Raw genomic sequence first — 20,462 nt, forward strand, 5'->3', positions numbered from 1 at the left:
TATCTATCTATCTATCTATCTATCTATCTATCTATCTATCTATCTGTATCTCTCTCTCTCTCTCTCTCTCTCTCTCTCTCTCTCTCTCTCTCTCTCTATCTATCTATCTATCTATCTGTCCGTCTGTCTGTCTGTGTCTTTCTCTCTGTCTCTCTCTCTCTATCGCTCTCTTTCTCTCTGTCTCTCTCTCTCTTATCTATCTATCTATCTATCTATCTATCTATCTATCTATCTATCTATCTATCTATCTATCTATCTATCTATCTGTATCTCTCTCTCTCTCTCTCTCTGTCTCTCTCTCTCTTCTCTATCTATCTATCTATCTATCTATCTATCTATCTATCTATCTATCTATCTATCTATCTGTCTCTCTCTCTCTCTCTCTCTCTCTCTCTCTCTCTCTCTCTCTCTCTCTCTCTCTCTCTCTGTGTGTGTAATGTTGTGTTTATTTGTGTGACAGTGTTTGTGTATGTCTTGAAGCCTTTACAATCACCTCCTCTTGCACTCCTCATCTCAGCAATGCCAGAATGATTTTACAGGTTTCTTTAAAAAAGAAAGGAAGAAACGTTGTTCTTTTCCCCCTATCTGGGTGACGAAGCATGAAAATTCAAGTCCTTGCAGCCGATGAGCTTCACTGAGTTCATTTCCTTTTTTTCTTCCATCTGGCTCAGTATCAGTGCCGCAGTCCATCACATAAGCTCTGTGTCCTCCTTGTGAGACGACGCTGACTTTTTCCTGTGATTTCGACAGCGCTTTACGAGGATCTTTTGCCATAATACCCCCTTCTTCTCCCGCTTCCCCCACACAGCAAACAGAAAATGCTGAGTCAGCGTGTAACCATACGCTAGCCGAATTGTCGCTAGTGATCCTGACAGACAGGAGGCTAGCGTTAATATTTGAGTCCATTTTTGTTTTAAACAAAACGATCAACCTCAGTGCTTAAAACTGAAGTCCTGTGTTATATTGTTCTCTCTCTGTATGCCATTTCACTCAGAATTTTTTACTTTGGATCATTTTATACCACAGTTGTGCCAGAAATTCATAATAATCTCATTTTGGATTAATTACCTAATTAACATCATTACATTTTAGACAAACATGTCAGATTTCTACAGTAGTATGTTGTAACAATGAGCTCATTCATTCAGTAGAAATAGTTTAGTTGCTGCATAATGTAAATGTGTTGGGTGGGTGTGTGTGTGTGTGTGTGTGTGTGTGTGTGTGTGTGTGTGAGATCAGGTTTCAGGTTACAGGCTGTTTCGTTTACTGAAAGATCACATGGGCGTTTTCTTTTTAATTTCCTGCAGTTGCTCATGCATGTGCACTTAAGTGACCGAAGATTACAGCTTGTTGGGATCAGTGATTGGTTGTTGGGATCAATATTGATCAGTGATTGGTTGTTAGAATCAATGGTGAACAGTGATTGGTTGTTGGAATCAATATTGATCAGTGATTGGTTGTTAGAATCAATGGTGAACAGTGATTGGTTGTTGGAATCAATATTGATCAGTGATTGGTTGTTAGAATCAATGGTGAACAGTGATTGGTTGTTGGAATCAATGGTGATCAGTGATTGGTTGTTGTGGTCAGTAATTGGTTGTTAGAATCAATGGTGAACAGTGATTGGTTGTTGGAATCAATGGTGATCAGTGATTGGTTGTTGTGGTCAGTAATTGGTTGTTAGAATCAATGGTGAACAGTGATTGGTTGTTGGAATCAATGGTGATCAGTGATTGGTTGTTGTGGTCAGTAATTGGTTGTTAGAATCAATGGTGATCAGTGATTGGTTGTTGTGGTCAGTGATTGGTTGTTGGGACCAGTGATTGGTTGTTGGGATCAGTGATTGGTTGTTGGGATCAGTGATTGGTTGTTGGACTCAATGGTGATCAGTGATTGGTTGTTGGACTCAATGGTGATCAGTGATTGGTTGTTGGACTCAATGGTGATCAGTGATTGGTTGTAAAATGTCACTAAATTAATGCCACAAGACAAAAATAGACCTTCACCTTTCATCAGTATTATAACACCCAATCTGCCCAAACGTGTGTGTGTTTGTGTGTGTGTGTGTGTGGACTGGGGCTTATGCCAGGACATGAACTCAGGAACTCTTAGTTCCTGGAAAAGTATGACATCACTCTGAAGCTGCTGATTGGCTGCTGCTTGAGGGAAATCCCTGCTCTCATTGGGTGGAGCCTGATTGTAGAGACTTGTTTTTTCTAATCACTATTTTCCACTTCCTTGTCCCTTGTCAAAGGATTGAAAGAGGGAATTGTTTTTGCAATAGAATTTGTTATAATGGATCATAGCCAGGGATTTCTTTTAATCTTTTTTATTTTTTTATAAAGTCGATGGGTGATGCAACATTCTTCAAATTAAAACGTAGTTATCGGACAATGTTTTTTAGATCTCTATTATAAACACGATGTACCTACTTTAGGCTTCTGTGGATAGAAAGTTGTGATAAATACAACTAAAGGTCTGCATAATAAGCTTTAGATTAGATGATGTATTAGATAAATGATAGGGTGAGTGTTAATGTTAATCATTTTAAGAACAATTCAGAATAGATACCGACTCATTAAGAACGGTTCATTATTAACACCTTTTAAAAGCTCATTAGCTTGGTATTGATCACAATTATAAATGCTTTGTGACTGAAGAACCTTTCTTTCCCTCCCTCTCTCCCTCTCTCTCTCTCTCTCTCTCCCTCTCTCTCTCTCTCTCTCTCTCTCTCTCCCTCCCTCTCTCTCTCTTTCTCTATCTCTCTCCCTCTCTCTCTCTCTCTCTCTCTCCCTCTCTCTCTCTCTCTCTCTCTCTCTCTCTCTCTCTCTCTCTCTCTCTCTCTCTCTCTCTCTCTCTCTCTCTCTCTCTCTCTCTCTCTCTCTCTCTCTCTCTCTCTCTCTCTCTCGCAGATGTTTGTGGTAGACAAAGCAGATGACTCCCACTGTTCCCTCCATGAGTTCACAATCACAGGCTCGACCTATGCTCCAGAAGGACAAGTGTATGTACACACACACACACACACACACACACACACACACACACACCTGCTCATGCTCCAACAGCATGACTCAGGCATGCTTATAAGGCCCCATTTAGGCTTATGCGATATTGTGCTTGTGAATTTCCGTTAAATAATTATTCAGATTGATTATTCAGATTGGTTTCCTAAGAAAGACAGGAAAATGAGCATTCCCACCATTCCTTATTTTAGATGAGTAGAAGAAGAAGTAATAATATTACAAGCTGCACAACCAGGAAATTCTTGCTGGCAGCGGCTATTGGCATTTTAGGCGATTCTGCTTTTGAAATAAATAAATAAGAGAGAGAGAATTTTTTTATATCATCCTTAGGCAGATTTGTTGCCTAATGTCCAAACGGCCAGCATTTTCTCTGTTATTGTGCTGCTGCTCAGAGAGTTTAAAGCCATTCTCCATGACAGGCACTTTACTCATCCCACTTCTGTACATGTGAGCTCATGGATGCTCCTGATTGGCTAATATCACTGTGACTGACGGTGAGACGATACAACCGAATATCGAGCGAATATTTTTCCAGACAATTATTTAAGTTCGAACATTTTTTTTGTTGCTTCTAAGCAGCGTCAGTGATTATGGTAGATTTTAGTATCTTGTAACTTCATTAAAGCTCCTTTTATTACAGATTACAGAACAGTTCGGTTGTTACTCCTATTCGCTGATCTGTTTTTTGTTGAGTCTTTAACACTGTATTTCTGTCTCTGTGCCTCACAGGCTGAAAGCTGATAAACCTGCGAGGTGTGTCGAGTATGACGGACTTGTCGAACTGGCCACGATCTGCTCCATGTGTAATGATTCTTCTCTGGACTTCAATGAGGTGTGTGTGTGTGTGTGTGTTTGTGTGTGTGAGAGAGAGAGAGAGATGAAGACATATCTGTCCTTTTTATCATCGATCTTGAACAAAATAAAAAAAAAACCTGTTACTTGTGATGAATAAATCTGTGAGCTACTGTACCATGCATTACAAAGCAAACCGACTCCATCCCACATAACGAAGGTGCTAATATCTATGAACTTCACCCACTCAGAAACACCCACTCGCTGCATCCGCTGGCCCCAGAGCTTGTTTTTGCCCGTTTGGCTTCTCACCTCCTTGTTGTCACCATGGCATCAACGTGACCATGTTACGTAACAGTGTGTCTGTTCTGTGTTGGAGCTCTTTGGGCAGTGCAGTTAAGGAGAGACCTAATAGACCATTAACAGCATGTAGTCAGCGCTTTACTGTATACTCTCACACCATCGCCTCAACTGGGACGCCAGCTCCAGAAAGAAGTCCAGTTCTTCTCGTTACTAATATGTACACCACAAATCCCTGTCCAAATACACGTCAAGCTATTAAAGACAAACTAGTTGAGCCTGTCTGAAGCAAACATGGAAGTTGTAGTAAGATGGTTTTATCTGCATTGCACCGTTCGGATATTTATTATATGCCCCAAGTGCTCTGAGCCACATGCCCCTACAAATCAGTGGAACATATTGTCCTTGGTCTGAAGGCTGTTTGAGATAATCGTCACTGTGCTGGCAGCCGTAATGCTCCCATTTCCTCGAACCCTTTCAGCATTAGAGAGCGATTTCATGACAAATCCGTCCGAAATCCACAGCCACGGAGAACCTTCAAAAGATTTCATCATGATCTCCAGTTCTCTCATCTTGATCTTCCCGTCCTCCAGTTTTGTTTCCATCAAGGATGTCTGAGAACATCTGCTTTCTCATCTAGAGAATGAGATGAGTTTTTTTTTCCTTCAGCTTTTTGTGGAAACTTGGCTCGGCTTTCTCGGCTGGCATCCCTTTGGGCTGATGTGTGCATGTCAAGGCATGTATATCTGTGCATACACACATAACCGTGTCCGTTCACTGTGTCCCCTGCAGGCAAAAGGAGTCTACGAGAAGGTGGGTGAAGCCACAGAAACGGCGCTCACCACCCTGGTCGAGAAGATGAACGTCTTCAATACCGACTTGAACTGCATCAGCAAAGTGGAGAGGGCAGGAGTTTGTAACGGGGTAAGAGCAAAGACAGTTTAACTGTAGATAGGATAATTCCTTTAATGAAGCTAGAATTCATTATATATCATTATTGTAGGTGATGTTGTGATGTGAAATTAAAGAGAACTGTGGGTGGTTTGGCAAAATTTTGTTTCTCACGTTTTTCATTTCTTCATGATCGTTCCATATATCAACATTATTATGATAAGAAACGAGTTCATTTTTCAGTCAGTCTAGAACTATTTTTAACACACTGTATTTCTGCAGCTCTACAGCACCATCCTATGGCTCAGTTAGTGACTTGTGGGCAGTTTGGCAGCTCAAATCTACAGAAAAATGCTGTTTTGTTTTGTTTTGTTTTTTCATTTGTAATTGAGTCGATTCAGAGTTGAATCACTTTTACACTGCAATCCAACTGTGATTCACTTCGAGTTGAGTCGATTTAGAGTTGAATCACTTTCACACTTCAATCCAACTGTGATTCACTTTGAGTTGAGTCGATTCAGAGTTGAATCACTTTTACACTTCAATCCAACTGTGATTCACTTCAAGTTGAGTCGAATTAGAGTTGAATCACATTCACGTTGCAATCCAACTTTGACTCACTTTGAGTTGAGTCGATTCAGAGTTGAATCACTTTCACACTGCAATCCAACTGTGATTCACTTCGAGTTGATTCGATTCAGAGTTGAATCACTTTTACACTGCAATCCAACTGTGAATTGATTTAACTCAAAGTGAATCAATTTTTGTCTGTACCCAAGTGTTCTTACCTGCACAATTGAACAGCACCAAGAAGAAATCGAACAAGGGTTAGATTCAAACAGACTAAACACCCTATTCGCACCTTTTAGTCTGTCCAATCAAGGCGATAATTGATACTGAATGCATTTGCGTTTGATTCAGTCTAAATAAACCCTGCGTATGTGAAAGCGCCTGCAGACAGCCTGTTAGGTCCTTATCAGCCTCCAATCCATCCCTCTTATGTAAGACTCTTTTCTCTCTTGGGGAAACCAGGGAGCACATTCCTGCGAAGGAGTGACTGACCATTAAAGCTGTTGTTTTTTCCACTGTTCCCTCCAAACGAAGGCCAAGTAAATCCCCTGTCCTAAAAAAGAAACAAGAAACGTCAAGAAAAAAGCCTGCAGTGTCACCAGCTCCTTGAGGAAAAGCATAATATTTTGACAAGTTGGCTAGTTTATGAAGAGGTTAGCTAAACTCTAAACTCAGCCTGCCGGCTCGGAGACGCACTCAGCCAGGAGAGACTGGATTCCCCTTCATCCTGTGTTGTTCTTATAAAGTGCTCTCTTAGTGCACTGAGAGCGTGAGATGGATGAACACGTTTTAAAAGCCTATGTACACCATTGTGACGTCAAAGGCGGGATTATGTATGAAAAAAGGTGAGGGTCCAGCAGCTTTACTGACCTGTTGGGTCGAGGTCTCATCTGGTCTCATTTTAAACCTGTCAGCACAACATGCTAGGTGTGTTTGCCCCCTAGTGGACAGTAATAATAAGGAAAAGCACACGTGTGAGATTATTACATGTAACATGATCACAAAATATATCTGTACTGTGTAGAGCAAAGTAAAGTGCTTTTTTTTCTAAAAAGATCAAGAGAAGGCTCATGTTAAAATTAAACCACATGCCAGGGCATCAGTTATAAAGTGTGTGTGTGTTTTCTGCTGCTTGTCTGTAGTTTGAAGTGTATATTCATTAACCATTTAAATTCCTCTTCTGTATCAATTTTCAAGTGCAAATGCAGTAACAATTTTCTGGCTAGTTTTAACATACTTCTTTGAACTGGAGTGTTCGTGAGAGTGCATGTCCGAGAGCACATGCATGTCCGAGAGAGTGCACATGCATGTCCGAGAGCACATGCATGTCCGAGAGCGCGCACATGCATGTCCGAGAGAGTGCACATGCATGTCCGAGAGAGTGCACATGCATGTCCGAGAGAGTGCACATGCACGTCCCTGAGGGTGCACACGCATGTCCGAGGGAGTGCACACGCATGTCCGAGGGAGTGCACACGCATGTCCGAGGGAGTGCATGTCCGTGAGAGCGCACACGCATGTCCGTGAGAGCGCACACGCATGTCCGTGAGAGCGCACACGCATGTCCGAGAGAGTGCACATGCATGTCCGAGAGAGTGCACATGCATGTCCATGAGGGTGCACATGCATGTCCGAGAGAGTGCACACGCCTGAGAGGGCACGTGCGTGAAAGCACATACATGTGTGTCTATATGTGTGTCTGTACATTTTTTATTGCTGTACAATATTCATCTATTAGGAATAGTAATTTTGATATTTTAAAACATACCATCGCTGCATATTTGTTCATTTTAATTTTATCTAAAAGATAATAAAATTTCTAATAACTTTTAAACTTAGTATTCTGTTTAACGTAAAGATAGCTGCAAATCCTCCTTAGCGAATTAGTGCTAACATTCACGATAGAATATTTTGCATGTGTTGGCACGAGCAAAGTACTACATCTAGTTAAAGCCAAGTAGGATTAGTTAGACACTGTGGCATGATATCAAGCCTGCCAGTGGCAGCTCTTTTCATCTGTGTGTGTGTGTGTGTGTGTGCTCCAAAACCTCAGCACCTGGGCTTGACAGGTGGCCATAAACAAGCTAGACTTCACAACACCCCAGAGAACATCTGAGAATGACAGCAGACTCACACACACACACACAGATGCAGGCGCACACACAGACACACACTCACAGCTGACTGTGCTTTTACCTTTCATCTCCTTTGACTTCCTGACAGGTAATCAGGAACCTGATGAAGAAGGAGTTCACCCTGGAGTTTTCTCGGGACAGGAAGTCCATGTCTGTGTACTGCACACCAACTAAATCCGGCCCCCAGAGCAAGATGTTTATTAAGGTATCAAACCCTCCTCAATTCCACAACCGGCTGGCATGGACGGTTAATAAACATGTATACATGCCTATCGTGTTTGTTTACTGCATTCGACATCTCCAGATTATACAGATAAGAATAAGTCATGGAGGTACAGTACAGATCGGTGCAGTATCCAAGTGTTTGCTCAATCGGCGTGAGATTGTCTAGTTCAAATCACACTGGTGCTGCAGACGTCTGTGTCCGCGAGTGCAAACCTGTCCGTGTTCTCTGGCTCGGGGGGGATTGCATACTTTCTCTCCTCTGATGTACAGCGACACTGTCCAATCACAGGCCTCTGTAAGGTCATCGGTGAGAATGCGTTACGATGCCAATGCGATGCAGGACAGTTCAAGGATGTGATAATTGGGGAGACAATGAGGAATAATGTAAATCATTAAACATAACAGAAAGAAAGGAAACGACTTTTATATTATTTTCAGTATTGTAATGTGTCGCTCAGCTCATCCTTTAGCATGTCCTCGATCATGCACGTTACGGTTTTGTCTAATAATCCCATTTATTCGTTTATTTATGGTAGATTCTCTACTCCTGCAGTTATGAAATAATGACCTGCGTAACACTGGAGGTTTTATTGTTGCTGGTGTTTAGACAAGCAAAAGCTACTTCTTATAGGAATCACAAGGTCGTATCGCTGGTTGCTAGAAAAACGACTTTCTTCTTAGGATGCGCTCGCATATGTTTCCGTAGCGAACGGAGGAAGACATCTGTACACCACTAGGAGTCACCTGAACCGCATGTGACAGGAAATGCTCTGTGTGTCGGTGCATTAATATTATTCTTTCTGTTTTCACTTTGTGAAGCAGCTCCTGATCTTTTTTTGCATACTTAAATATTATGATGCATTCCAGGATCCTCTGCACAGCATGCATCTATTTATCCTAATTAAGGATTTTATACTGTATAATTACTGTACTGTATATTCCAACATTTAATGCCATGTACAGATTTGTGTTGGTGATTTATGACTATATTTCCGTTCACTCGATGCTCATTTCATTCTCTCTTCTTTATGCATTTATTCGATTTAGTCTCATGATATGTCATGTTTGGTCTCCTTCGTTTCTGATCATTTCTCTGACAGGGAGCGCCGGAGAGCGTGATCGAGCGCTGTACACAAGTGCGGGTGGGCACGAAGAAGGTGCCGCTGACGATGGCTGTGAAGGAAGAGCTGATGGGGACGATCAGGGACTGGGGCACAGGCAAGGACACACTGCGCTGTCTGGCACTGGCCACACGAGACACACCTCTTCGCAGGGAACAGATGGACCTGGAGAACTCGGCCAAGTTCGCAGAGTACGAGGTCAGGGAAAGGGAATGTGTGCTTGTAAACGAGTGTGTGCCGAATTATAGGTGTTTTTTCCGCCATAGACTATATTTCAAAGCTTTTAGTATTGCAAAATTTTAGAAAAAAATGTACAACAGTCATTCTGGCAATTTTTTAATTAGGCTTCTGTTTCAGACGCACAGATAATCAACTGAATCATCAAGTGCTTGATTTTATAGTTTTTCCGTCCATGTGATTCCGTAGTCGGACCTAACCTTCGTCGGTTGCGTGGGCATGCTGGACCCACCTAGGAAGGAGGTGATCGGGTCAGTGAAGCTGTGCAGCGAAGCAGGCATCCGCGTCATCATGATCACAGGAGACAACAAGGGTACGGCTGTGGCCATCTGCAGGCGCATCGGGATCTTCACTGAGAACGAGGACGTAGAGGGCAAGGCGTACACGGGCCGCGAGTTTGATGACCTCTCCCCCGAGTCGCAGCGTGAGGCGGTGAAATGTGCGCGCTGCTTCGCTCGCGTCGAACCAGCACACAAATCCAAGATTGTGGCCTACTTGCAGTCCTTTGATGAGATTACAGCCATGGTGAGAACGACAGATAGTCTGACTTCACCTGTCACCTGTGTGCTGTATTCAAGCCTGTCAGGATTATTACATATTTACTGAGCATGAATATTTGAGCTGACAGCAAGCATCCAAATTCAGTTACAGTGCAGCAAATAAAAGGAGATTAGCTGAGCTTTCAGCGTGTGGCTGATTGAGCCGGTCTGAGATCAGTGATGAGTTTATTGCCTAAACTGGGAAAATAAATACTCCAAAAGAGACTAAAAATATTACATCCATATTCTTGTAAGCTTGACAGTCAGGTAGTTCATCATAGCGTGTGGCAGTCATCAGTTAAATTCACATTATCTAATAGACCTGGTAAGTTTTGCTTGGACTCGGACTCAGACTTCTCCTTTATGCTGCCTGGGCATTTTACACTCCGAGAAATAAATGCTAAAATAAAAGAAACGTATTTTCAAAGTTTCTACGACTTGTGTATCCCATCATGTCGCTCTAATTTCTGCTGTCTTCATTCCTCCGGCCCTCAGCCGGCTTTATCTCACAGACGAGGAAAATTCTAATACCGCGTTGGACGGCTTACTCGCCGTGGGGAATTGGTTTAAAAACAAGCTAACGAGCTTAAGGGTGGTTGTAGGTTAAGGCACAGCAGGTAAACACATCCCAGGGGAAAAAAAAAAACATAAACAATGTCATGTCTATAGTCCATCTGTCTAATCAGGGTTTGATTAGAATCCAATACACAGCTATTAACCTATCATTAACCTCCACCTCCTGACTCCTTCCCTCTGTCTCAGACCGGCGACGGTGTGAACGACGCTCCCGCTCTGAAGAAGGCAGAAATTGGCATCGCCATGGGCTCTGGCACGGCCGTGGCCAAGTCCGCCTCCGAGATGGTGCTCTCCGACGACAACTTCTCCACTATCGTGGCCGCTGTGGAGGAGGGCCGAGCCATCTACAACAACATGAAGCAGTTCATCCGCTACCTCATCTCCTCCAACGTGGGTGAGGTCGTCTGGTGAGTCATCCCACCCTGACCACTTCTCACTCACACACACACACACACACACACACACACACACACACACACACACACACCCCTCCCCCGAGTCTAACTCCGTTACATTAAAGTAATTCACACTGAGCTGGAGCTGAATCACAATTCCACAGGATTTCAAACTGTCCGTAGCCAGAGATGTTTTCTGGAGTAACAGATATGATCACAAATCTCCAAATAATCTGAGCTCACTTTTTTTTATACAATACATTAAACCATACTTATTTATTGGCGACTTTAGAGCCATCCAGAGAAAAATCATCCCCCCCCCTCGAGTTAAGACGTATTTTTAACGCGTTTTGTTTTTATCTTATTAACTAAAATGATATCTGTTTTTGTTTTATTCAGAATCGTAGCTTTCTGCTCGGTTTTCAAATTCTGTAAGGAAACCAAACAATGTTGACACGATGCTTTTAGCACAACTGGTTTCCACACTGATTATTACATTATTTCATTAGTGATTCATTTAGCATACACGTCGTTTAGGAGCAACTTTTCACTTGCTAGTGTGAGTTTAGAAAGCTTAAATCATGCATCTGTGCACGTTACTTTATATACTGTGTACAGAATATATTAGATCTGTACTGTATATGTAGCCATCTGGATCTACTTCTTCTACTCGTTTTTTTTTTTTTTTTCTCACCTTCTCTTTTCATCCCTTCTAGCATCTTTCTGACTGCCATCCTGGGGCTTCCTGAGGCTTTGATCCCTGTGCAGCTGCTGTGGGTCAATCTGGTAACAGACGGTCTGCCTGCCACAGCGCTGGGCTTCAACCCCCCAGACCTGGACATCATGGTGAAGCCTCCTCGCAACCCCAAAGAGCCGCTAATCTCCGGCTGGCTCTTCTTCAGATACCTCGCCATCGGAGGTGAGCTGCACCGTCATCTACGTTCTTCTTACAGTGTAATTAATACACTTGGATTGTTACGTCGTACACCGTTGCTTTCATAAAGCCTGTATAAACAGGTGCTTAGTCTTTCATAAGGAGATGAATTGAGTATCTCAAGAGCCGTGTCCCCAATGACGTACTATACACTTATGTACTTACACTATCCATTCTCTCTACCGTCTAGTGTATGTATTTTAGAGGGGGACGATCATCTGAAATGGAACTCTAACGACTTTTTTTTTTATTATTTTTATTTTCTAAAAATAAATTTGAAAGACATTTGTAAGATGTCTCCTGCTCCTCTTCATCGTGTAAGCAAAGCAGCAACCCCTGAGTGCACGAAGCATCCGACTTAACGCGCTTTTCTCGGGTGAATAAGTGTCTCATCCGGGTACTTGAAGTGCACTTTCTCTTGTGCGAACGCTATTTATACTTCACAGTAGCATAGAATAGTGCAGTTTAACAGGCAAATCTGTTTCACTGTAAAATGATTGGAGTTAGATTAGTATTAGAGGTGTACACGGATACACGGATGCCACGGTTCGGTTCACGGTTCTGGAGCCTCGGTGCGGTTCGGTTCTTTTTACCGTGGGAGCAGGGTTCATATCATGGCACCAGCAAGATTCACTTTGAACTTAATAATTATTAAAACAACAATAATTGAACTTTTTCTTTATTGACGTTTTACATTGGCTTCACAATTCTCTGCAGTGCCGTCAGCGTACCTGTGTAAATATGAAGGAAATAAATACCTCCAACGTCGACTCGTCAGATATAAACGCTGGTTTGTCCGCTCACTTTAACATACATTTGGAATGTTTAATTAAGTTTAAAGTTCTTCTTGAAAAACACCATCGCTATCTGTAACGTAGCGCGACGTGATCGTAATAAAGGACTGAGTCGCACAGGAGGTCCAACCATCCCTAGTTAAAGCAACGAATTTAGCCTCCACCAGTTTGGCTTTTACTTTGCTGTAAAGTTTCAGCACATTCTGACCGAAATGCCGTCGGCTCGGTCGTCGGTATCTGGGCTCCAACAAGCTTAGCGAATGCGTGAATCCGTCGGTCTCAACAACTAGTGCCATGAAAACACCTATTGTCTTAGTAACTGCTTGAAAGCGATCAGTGCAGCATTGGTCTGCCCATTTTTCACTTTATCTGCATATACAGTGCACGGTTTTATTTCAATTCCATTGTTAATATTATGCACCTTGGGACTGAGAGAAGTACAAGTTCAATTCTCTATGTGTATGTACTGTACATGTGGAAGAGTTGACAATAAAGAGAACTTGAACTTGAGAATTAGCTTGTAGCTAATTGTAGTTTCCTGTTTTTGAGTTTTCTTTCGTTGTGCCACTGATATCAATATTAGGACGATGTCTTCATACTGTACACGTGCTGTCATATTAGAAGTGTTTCCTGTCGTATAAGTAAGTTTTGTGTAACAGTTATGACAGATAGCGTGCGCTTTGTCTACGACACCGTTTCCTTTCCTGTATTTCACCGGAAAACCAAAACGTTCCCACACAGGAGATTAAATGTGACTGCCGATTTAGAATGGAATTAGAATGTAATATTTAGAACAAACTAAAGCTCTTAGTAGTCGTTACTAGTTACCGTAATTTCCGGACTATTGAGCGCACCTGAATATAAGCCTCACCCACTGAATTTTAAAAAAATTATTATTTTGAACATAAATAAGCCGCACACGTCTATAAGCCGCACACGCCTACAGGTACAATGAAACAAATTAACTTTACACAGGCTTTAACGAAACACGGCTTGTTACAAAAATAAATAGGCTTTAACGAAACACGGCTTGTAACAAAACATTAGCAGTAAACAGTAGCCTACCAAGTAAGTCATTGGTCTCTATCTTCCTCCTCCTGTCTACTGAAACCACTGAAGTCATCTCCATCGGTGTCGGAGTTAACCCGTTCGGCAATTTCATTGGTCTAATGAAAGCTTCATGCCGCCAAAAAACTGAACACGTCACACAAACAAAATGTTTTTTTAAATATAAAGCGGGAAAAATCCATATATTAGCCGCCTCATTGTTTAAGCCGCAAGGTTCAAAGCGTGGGGAAAAAGTTGTGGCTTATATTCCGGAAAATACGGTACTATTTAAAAATGAGTTTTGTGAGATAAAGGTAAAGTGACATCAACCTCAACAATGGGCAGCAGGGGGCGTGAGAGTATCACGATATGTGGTACGATACGATACTTTTACTCAGAGAAAACACACATGTGTAGAGACACACAGTTTAAGGACCAGTACAATGTCAGGAAGCTGTGCTTGAAGCAAATGGTTGACATGAGTAGACTTTAGTAGAGCAAATAGTGAAGTGGTTTGACCTGCATGTCATATGAGATGAGATGAGATCAGCATGTATTCATTTATGTGCTCAGGTTACACAACAATAATAATTCATGGCCACTTAGTTTGTAGCTTTGAAATATGAACTTATTGCCATGTCTTATGTAAAGGATCATTCACGCCATGGTAATGTGACACCATCACGGAGAGGTTTTTGTCCTGAAATTTGATGTTTTATTCCCTTTATACCTCAGCGCTTTTCAAGTTGTTACAATACACATTAAAAAAATTGTACGAAAAATTGTTTATAGTTACGTTTAAGGTTGAGGAAATTCCACGAGACAACTTTTTATTAATCTTGTATGCATTTTCTAGATTGGTATAAAAAAAAAAAAAAAACAACTTTTTTCTCACCTGGTTTTGCTGCCAGTCGCCCCCAGTGTTAATGTGGGTTCTTCTTCTCTCTCTCTCTCTCTCTCTCTCTCTCTCTCTCTCTGTCTTTCCCCTCTCCAGGGTATGTGGGACTGGGAACAGTGAGTGCTGCCACCTGGTGGTACCTTTATGATGAACATGGTCCACATGTGTCTTTCCAGCAGCTGGTGAGCAAAATCTTTTACTTCTAAAGGAGTTAATAACATTTCATGTAGTCATTTATTCTCAGTTCTCAGTTCTCAAAATCAGTTTCTAGTTGTGTAGTTAAACAGCTAATCTCTAGAAGTTTCTGGTCTAGAATAAAGAGTCCTGCAACTTTAACCCAGGAAGTAACATTTTTTCGAAGGTTTCTGAAAAGAACAATTTTGTGGTGCTGGCGTGACTTTAAATCACGTGTGTCTGTGCAGCGTCACTTCATGCAGTGCACCGAGGACAATCCCATGTTCGAGGGCATCAACTGTGAAGTGTTTGAGTCTCGCTACCCCACCACCATGGCCCTGTCTGTGCTCGTCACTATAGAGATGTTTAACGCACTGAACAGGTGAGAAATGTTGTTTGTTTTCCTGCTATAGACGGTTTAACCTTTGGTACAGAGAATTACATGTAATAAAAAAAACAACTAGTTATTCAGTTATTTATTTGGAGATACAACAGACTAGTTTGTGTGTTTGCCTTCGTCAGCCTTTCAGAAAACCAGTCTCTGCTGAGGATGCCTCCATGGGTTAATATCTGGCTTTTAGGAGCCATCCTTCTCTCCCTGTCTCTCCATTTCCTCATATTGTATGTGGAGCCACTACCAGTAAGTGTACTGAGCACATACTACACACACAGACACACACACACACACACACACACACATACACTCCATCAACCTGTCCTGATCTTCTTTGAGGTAGAACTTCACCAGCAATTTCACCCGCTGTCCTATTAACATCACTTCTCCTCCTCTTTCTCTTTCAGCTGATATTTCAGGTCACTCCTCTCTGCTGCTCCCAGTGGCTCGTCGTCCTCAAGATCTCCTTCCCGGTCATCCTCTTGGACGAGGCGCTCAAGTACTTCTCCCGACACCATTTAGGTAATAATACGCAGTAACACTCCGACAGCCCGGTTACGGTCGTTTTACTGTGTATCGCAGAGCTTAGATTAGATCGTGCGTGTTTAAGTGCTGAAAGAGCTGGAAGTGTTGAGTCTCTGGGATTTTCTCACATGACAGAACCGACACAGAAACATCCAGTGAGCATCAGTTCAGAATAGTGTTAATTTCGTCACCTATTTTTAATTTAGTCTTAGTCTTGTGCCAAATGTCCTTGTTAGTTTTAGTCATATTTAGTCATTCACATATCTTTTTTTAGTTAGTCAAGTTTTAGTCGACTAAAAGTCTCGTCATTTTAGTCTAGTTTTAGTCAAAAAATTGTAGTCTTTTTTAAAATAACACATATATAATAATAACAAATAACAAATAGCACTCTCTCTCTCTCTCTCTCTCTCTCTCTGATTAGTCAAGCATTGTTTATCTTCTGTTGTGTTTGTTCCAGGGGAAGAGGAGGCGAGGTACATGAAGGGTCGGCAGCTGAAGTTCTAGGACGGCTCATCCTGCTCCAGCGCACGCACTCGGACACGCACTTACACTCACTCTGTTTTCCACTGTTTCCCATGATATACCGGGCAGCACTCACACACCCCTGATCGTCTCTCTTCTCCAAATCATCGTACCTGCAGGCCTGGTCACCACTAGAAACAAACTGGGCAGAGAGAGTGCGTCGTGAGCGAGAGAGTGCGTCGTGAGCGAGCGAGTGCGCCGTGAGTGAGCGAGAGCGTCTGCATGAGAGAGAGTGTATAGTGTGAGCGAGAGCGTCCGTGTGCGAGAGAGCGTGTAGTGTGAGCGAGAACGTCCGAGTGAGAGAGAGCGTGTTGTGTGAGTAAGTGCGTCCGTGTGTGAGAGAGCGTGTTGTGTGAGCGAGAGTGTGTTGTGTGAACGAGAGCGTCCGTGTGTGAGAGAGCGTGTTGTGTGTGCGAGAGCGTGTTGTGTGAGCGAGAGCGTCCGCGTGTGAGAGAGCGTGTTGTGTGAGCGAGAGCGTCCGCGTGTGAGAGAGCGTGTTGTGTGAGCGAGAGCGTCCGTGTGTGAGAGAGCGTGTTGTGTGAGCGAGAGCGTCCGTGTGTGAGAGAGCGTGTTGTGTGAGCGAGAGCGTCCGTGTGTGAGAGAGCGTGTTGTGTGAGCGAGAGCGTCCGTGTGTGAGAGAGCGTGTTGTGTGAGCGAGAGCGTCTGTGTGTGCGCGAGTGTGTTTGAGCGAGCAAGCGAGTGTGTGTGTGTGCACCTGTGTGTATGTGTGTGTTGTCTTGTAACAGCACAAGCATGGCCTCCATAACACAACGTTGCATGATAAACCGTGACAGTTCTTTAAGGATTCTCTTTTATTTGGCTTCTTCTTGGCTTCCATGCAGTTAGATATTAGTGCAATAACCAGACCTGGAACTTAGTGAGCAGGGAAAAGGGCAGAGTTTAAAGGTCGTGTGGTGTTTTGTTTGTGGAATTATGAGTTTGGATCCAGTTCAAGACGCAGATGGACGGTTCATTCCATCACAGAGCCGTGGGAGGTGCAGGAAGAGAAACACCATCTGGATAGCTGTGTGTGTGTGTGTGTGTGTGTGTGCTGGGACAGATGTAAGGCCAGTTTAATTGACTAGTCACCTGTTGTCTCACCATGTAAATCTTTTGTGTGAGGCTCATGTCCAGAGGTCACATCACCTCCATGTTGAAACAGAAGCTTTAATGTCCCTTTTTTTTAAAAATATAATCTTGTGAAATGAAACAGTTTGTATAGAATTTATTTTTGGACACCCGAAATTGCCTCAGCTGGTAAAATGGCTAATGGTTAATGTAAATATTAGCTCAGGTGGTGACACTCGAAATGTTCCTGGACTCTTGGCTGAGTGCCGAAGGTCCTGCGGTGGAAACGCGTCCCGCCGGTCAAATCCTCAATATTGCTCAAAAGCTTTGTAGTTAAAGACTCTCGGTTACTGTTTCCCTCCATTTTTACAGACGAACAGCTCCAGGGACTCCACAGGCCCGAGTTAGTGATGTTTACACACAAGAACGTCTTTGTTTTATTTCCTTGCTCTGAAACGTCCTGCTCGTCCCGTCGTCTGCGTTTTCTCTGGAATCCTGCCGAGGAGTCGTCTTAACCGATTCTCTCAGCTCCTTCTCTCGTTCGCCCATTTTACTCGAATTTCTCACGAACACTAGTCACCAGGAGCTGCTAGCAAACCCATGTCCACCGAGAAGGATTATTTACTCGGATTCCTGTTAGGAAGTGAGAGACAGAGGGCGTGGAGCTGTAAGGAAATCAGACAGTAGAGCAGAACAGTGTACAAGAAGAATCAGCAAAAAGAATCAGCTTGTATAAACAATACCTGAAGCCTTTTATGCTAAGATAGGAAAATGCACACGCACACACACACACACACACACACACACACACACACACACACACACACACACACACACACATGTGGTATGACATGGTGCCTATTTGCTTTCAACTAACCTTCAAAACGAAACACACATTTAAATATTTCAGAGCTTATGAATGTACATTCCCTTCCTTATGAATGCGAAGATTCTTTTGTTTGTTTGTTTATTTGTATTTTATTTGAAACCGGTCTGTTTCTGCTCGTATCCTTTTCGTTCTCATTGCATCCACATGTCGTGGAGGAAAAATGGAGTTGAGTTAAACCCTCACAGGCTCGCCGCCGCCTCCTCCAGTGCTTCTCCAACCTCGCTACACGTTTATTAGAATACTTTCAATTGAATATCGATGATGATGATGATAATAATACAAATAATAATGTATTTGACTGAAAGAACCCAGGTGGTTTATTTAGCTTGTCTGTTTTGCGGTCAAAGGTGTAACGCTCTCACTGTCTGTTGAATATGGGCCTGTGTGTGTGTGTGTGTGTGTGCGTGTGTGTGTGTGTGTGCGTGCAGGGATTTAGCAGAGCAGCTACTTCTGTTGCCTATGTGCCACTATGTTGACCTTGATAATCTAGATATTGGGAGATGAGATGTACTATCTGTCCAAGTCTTGATGCACTTCTCATTGTGGCAGATGTGCTTATGTGAAACGTATAGCCTACAGTGTGCCGGCGGCCGGTTTAGAAAACAAACTAAACATTTTGACTAGAAACTTCAGGCGTCATCTACACAGCGGTCGGTTTGTGTAGTGAACAAGTTGTGTACAACCCACAACCCGACATAACGGCAATAAGGCCTCGTCCCCTCACTGTGGCTACACAAACCACTGGCAGTCCAAGCAACAGAACCAATGGGCTTGTACAGCCTTATTAATTACTACTGATCTCTTTCCAGTCTGTACAGCAGAAAAAAAAAAAGATTGCATGGAAACCTGTTACTGTAATTAATAACCTATACAGTATGTAATATTTAAGTTTTTTTTTTAAGAAACCAAAAAAAAACTTAACCTATTTACCAGCAGCAAAAGAAACGAGTGATTTATTATTATTATTGTTATTATTATTATTTTTTTTCTCCAAGGACGTGGCATCAGGGGATAATGTTCTGTTTTATTTCTAGCAGAGTTCGCTTATTAATTGTTTGCTTTTTAAAGGTCGATGGAAATCTTTTACTTACTTATTTTGTGCTTGAAATGTTGTAAAATAAAGTTAAGAATCATGCTAATAATATTTGAGGATTTCTTTTACATTTTTTTTGTTTTGTTTTTTTCTTTTTAACAGAAAGTTGGTTTGAGAATAGCTGAGATCTTTTTTTTTTTTTTCCCTCCAGATCCATTCAGCCCCTGTTCACGTCGCTCCCTTTAAAAAAGAAAAAGAAAAAAAAGATTTGTATTTAAAGTAAAATGGTACATCTATTATAAGCATAAGCAAAGCACCTAGATACAGAGTTAGCAAAAGAACCACTTTTAAAAACGTATATAATTATTTATTATTTTTATCTGACACACAGGGGATTCATGAGCAGGGGCTGATTTGAGATTAGACACAGATTTGAGTTTACACAGGCCAATGTTGAATGCTGGGTTATGAAGTCTTTAACATGTGTACGTGTGTTTGAAGGGCTTGCGGGTGGGTACAGTGGCTCCAGAGGCCTGGGATTGTAATTGTGGACCGGTGTATGTGGTTAATCCGACAAAAGCAAAGTCTAATTTATTATTATTTTATTCGTGGATTGATGCTTGTTAATTATTCATTCATCAGATTTTCTGCTGTAAATGATAGTTCTGAGCTTTTTTTTTTTTTTTAAAGAGCCTTTCTGCTCTAGTAAAGACATCATATACTGTAGACTGCTGTCTGGCTGTCAAGCTTTACCTGGCAACCCTGTTTTATTTGCCTAGTTCCTATTCAGCAGGATCTGGAGCCTTGTACCCACTACTGAGCACAGAATTTCTGCATTGCATTGGTAATATTGATTGTGCATACATAATTTTATATATATGAAAACGACATGGAAATAATAAAGATTATTTATCTTGTTATTTATTCAAGATGTCTGTTTTGTGACTCATGATCCCCAAATATCTTTAAAATCTTTTTATTTTTATTTTTCATGGTGTAATAACTACGAGTAACCACCAGATGGCAGAGTGGCGCTGTTTTTAAATTGATGTCAACTCATTGTAAAAATCTATATAAAATTCTGCTTTTAGGGATAATTTGTACAAGATTGAAATGCTGGATGTTGACATGTATTTATTTTAATGGACTGTGCTAACCAGAAGGACCACAAATAATGGTGAATTCTTGCAACCTGGGTGAAAACGCTCATCTTTCGTTAATTAAATTTAATCACATTCTCTTTTTATAGCACTTTTAACAATTGATACAGTTATAAAGCTTTAAATCCTAAATTCTAAATCCTAAATTAAATCCTAAATTCTAAATCCTAAATTAAATCCTAAATTCTAAATCCTTATTTGAAATTTATCCCTAATGAGC

At 41.9% G+C, this 20,462-nt stretch overlaps 1 protein-coding gene across 1 annotated transcript in view; it reads left to right on the forward strand.

The window, feature by feature from the left end:
• The window catches only part of atp2a3 (ATPase sarcoplasmic/endoplasmic reticulum Ca2+ transporting 3), a 66,098-nt gene extending 46,092 nt beyond the window's left edge, over positions 1–20,006 (forward strand). Inside the window, exons 9-21 of the mRNA XM_060863321.1 lie at positions 2,913–3,001; positions 3,753–3,855; positions 4,908–5,039; positions 7,800–7,916; positions 9,037–9,255; positions 9,484–9,819; positions 10,596–10,816; positions 11,521–11,723; positions 14,574–14,659; positions 14,900–15,033; positions 15,174–15,291; positions 15,453–15,567; positions 16,028–20,006. Of these exons, the coding sequence (XP_060719304.1) occupies positions 2,913–3,001; positions 3,753–3,855; positions 4,908–5,039; positions 7,800–7,916; positions 9,037–9,255; positions 9,484–9,819; positions 10,596–10,816; positions 11,521–11,723; positions 14,574–14,659; positions 14,900–15,033; positions 15,174–15,291; positions 15,453–15,567; positions 16,028–16,074 (1,920 nt within the window). The 3' untranslated portion in view covers positions 16,075–20,006. The remainder of the gene's footprint in view (positions 1–2,912; positions 3,002–3,752; positions 3,856–4,907; positions 5,040–7,799; positions 7,917–9,036; positions 9,256–9,483; positions 9,820–10,595; positions 10,817–11,520; positions 11,724–14,573; positions 14,660–14,899; positions 15,034–15,173; positions 15,292–15,452; positions 15,568–16,027) is intronic.
• The last annotated feature ends 456 nt before the right edge of the window (positions 20,007–20,462 follow it).

This window comes from Tachysurus vachellii, chromosome 26 (assembly GCF_030014155.1).
Source record: "Tachysurus vachellii isolate PV-2020 chromosome 26, HZAU_Pvac_v1, whole genome shotgun sequence".
NCBI lineage: Eukaryota > Metazoa > Chordata > Actinopteri > Siluriformes > Bagridae > Tachysurus > Tachysurus vachellii.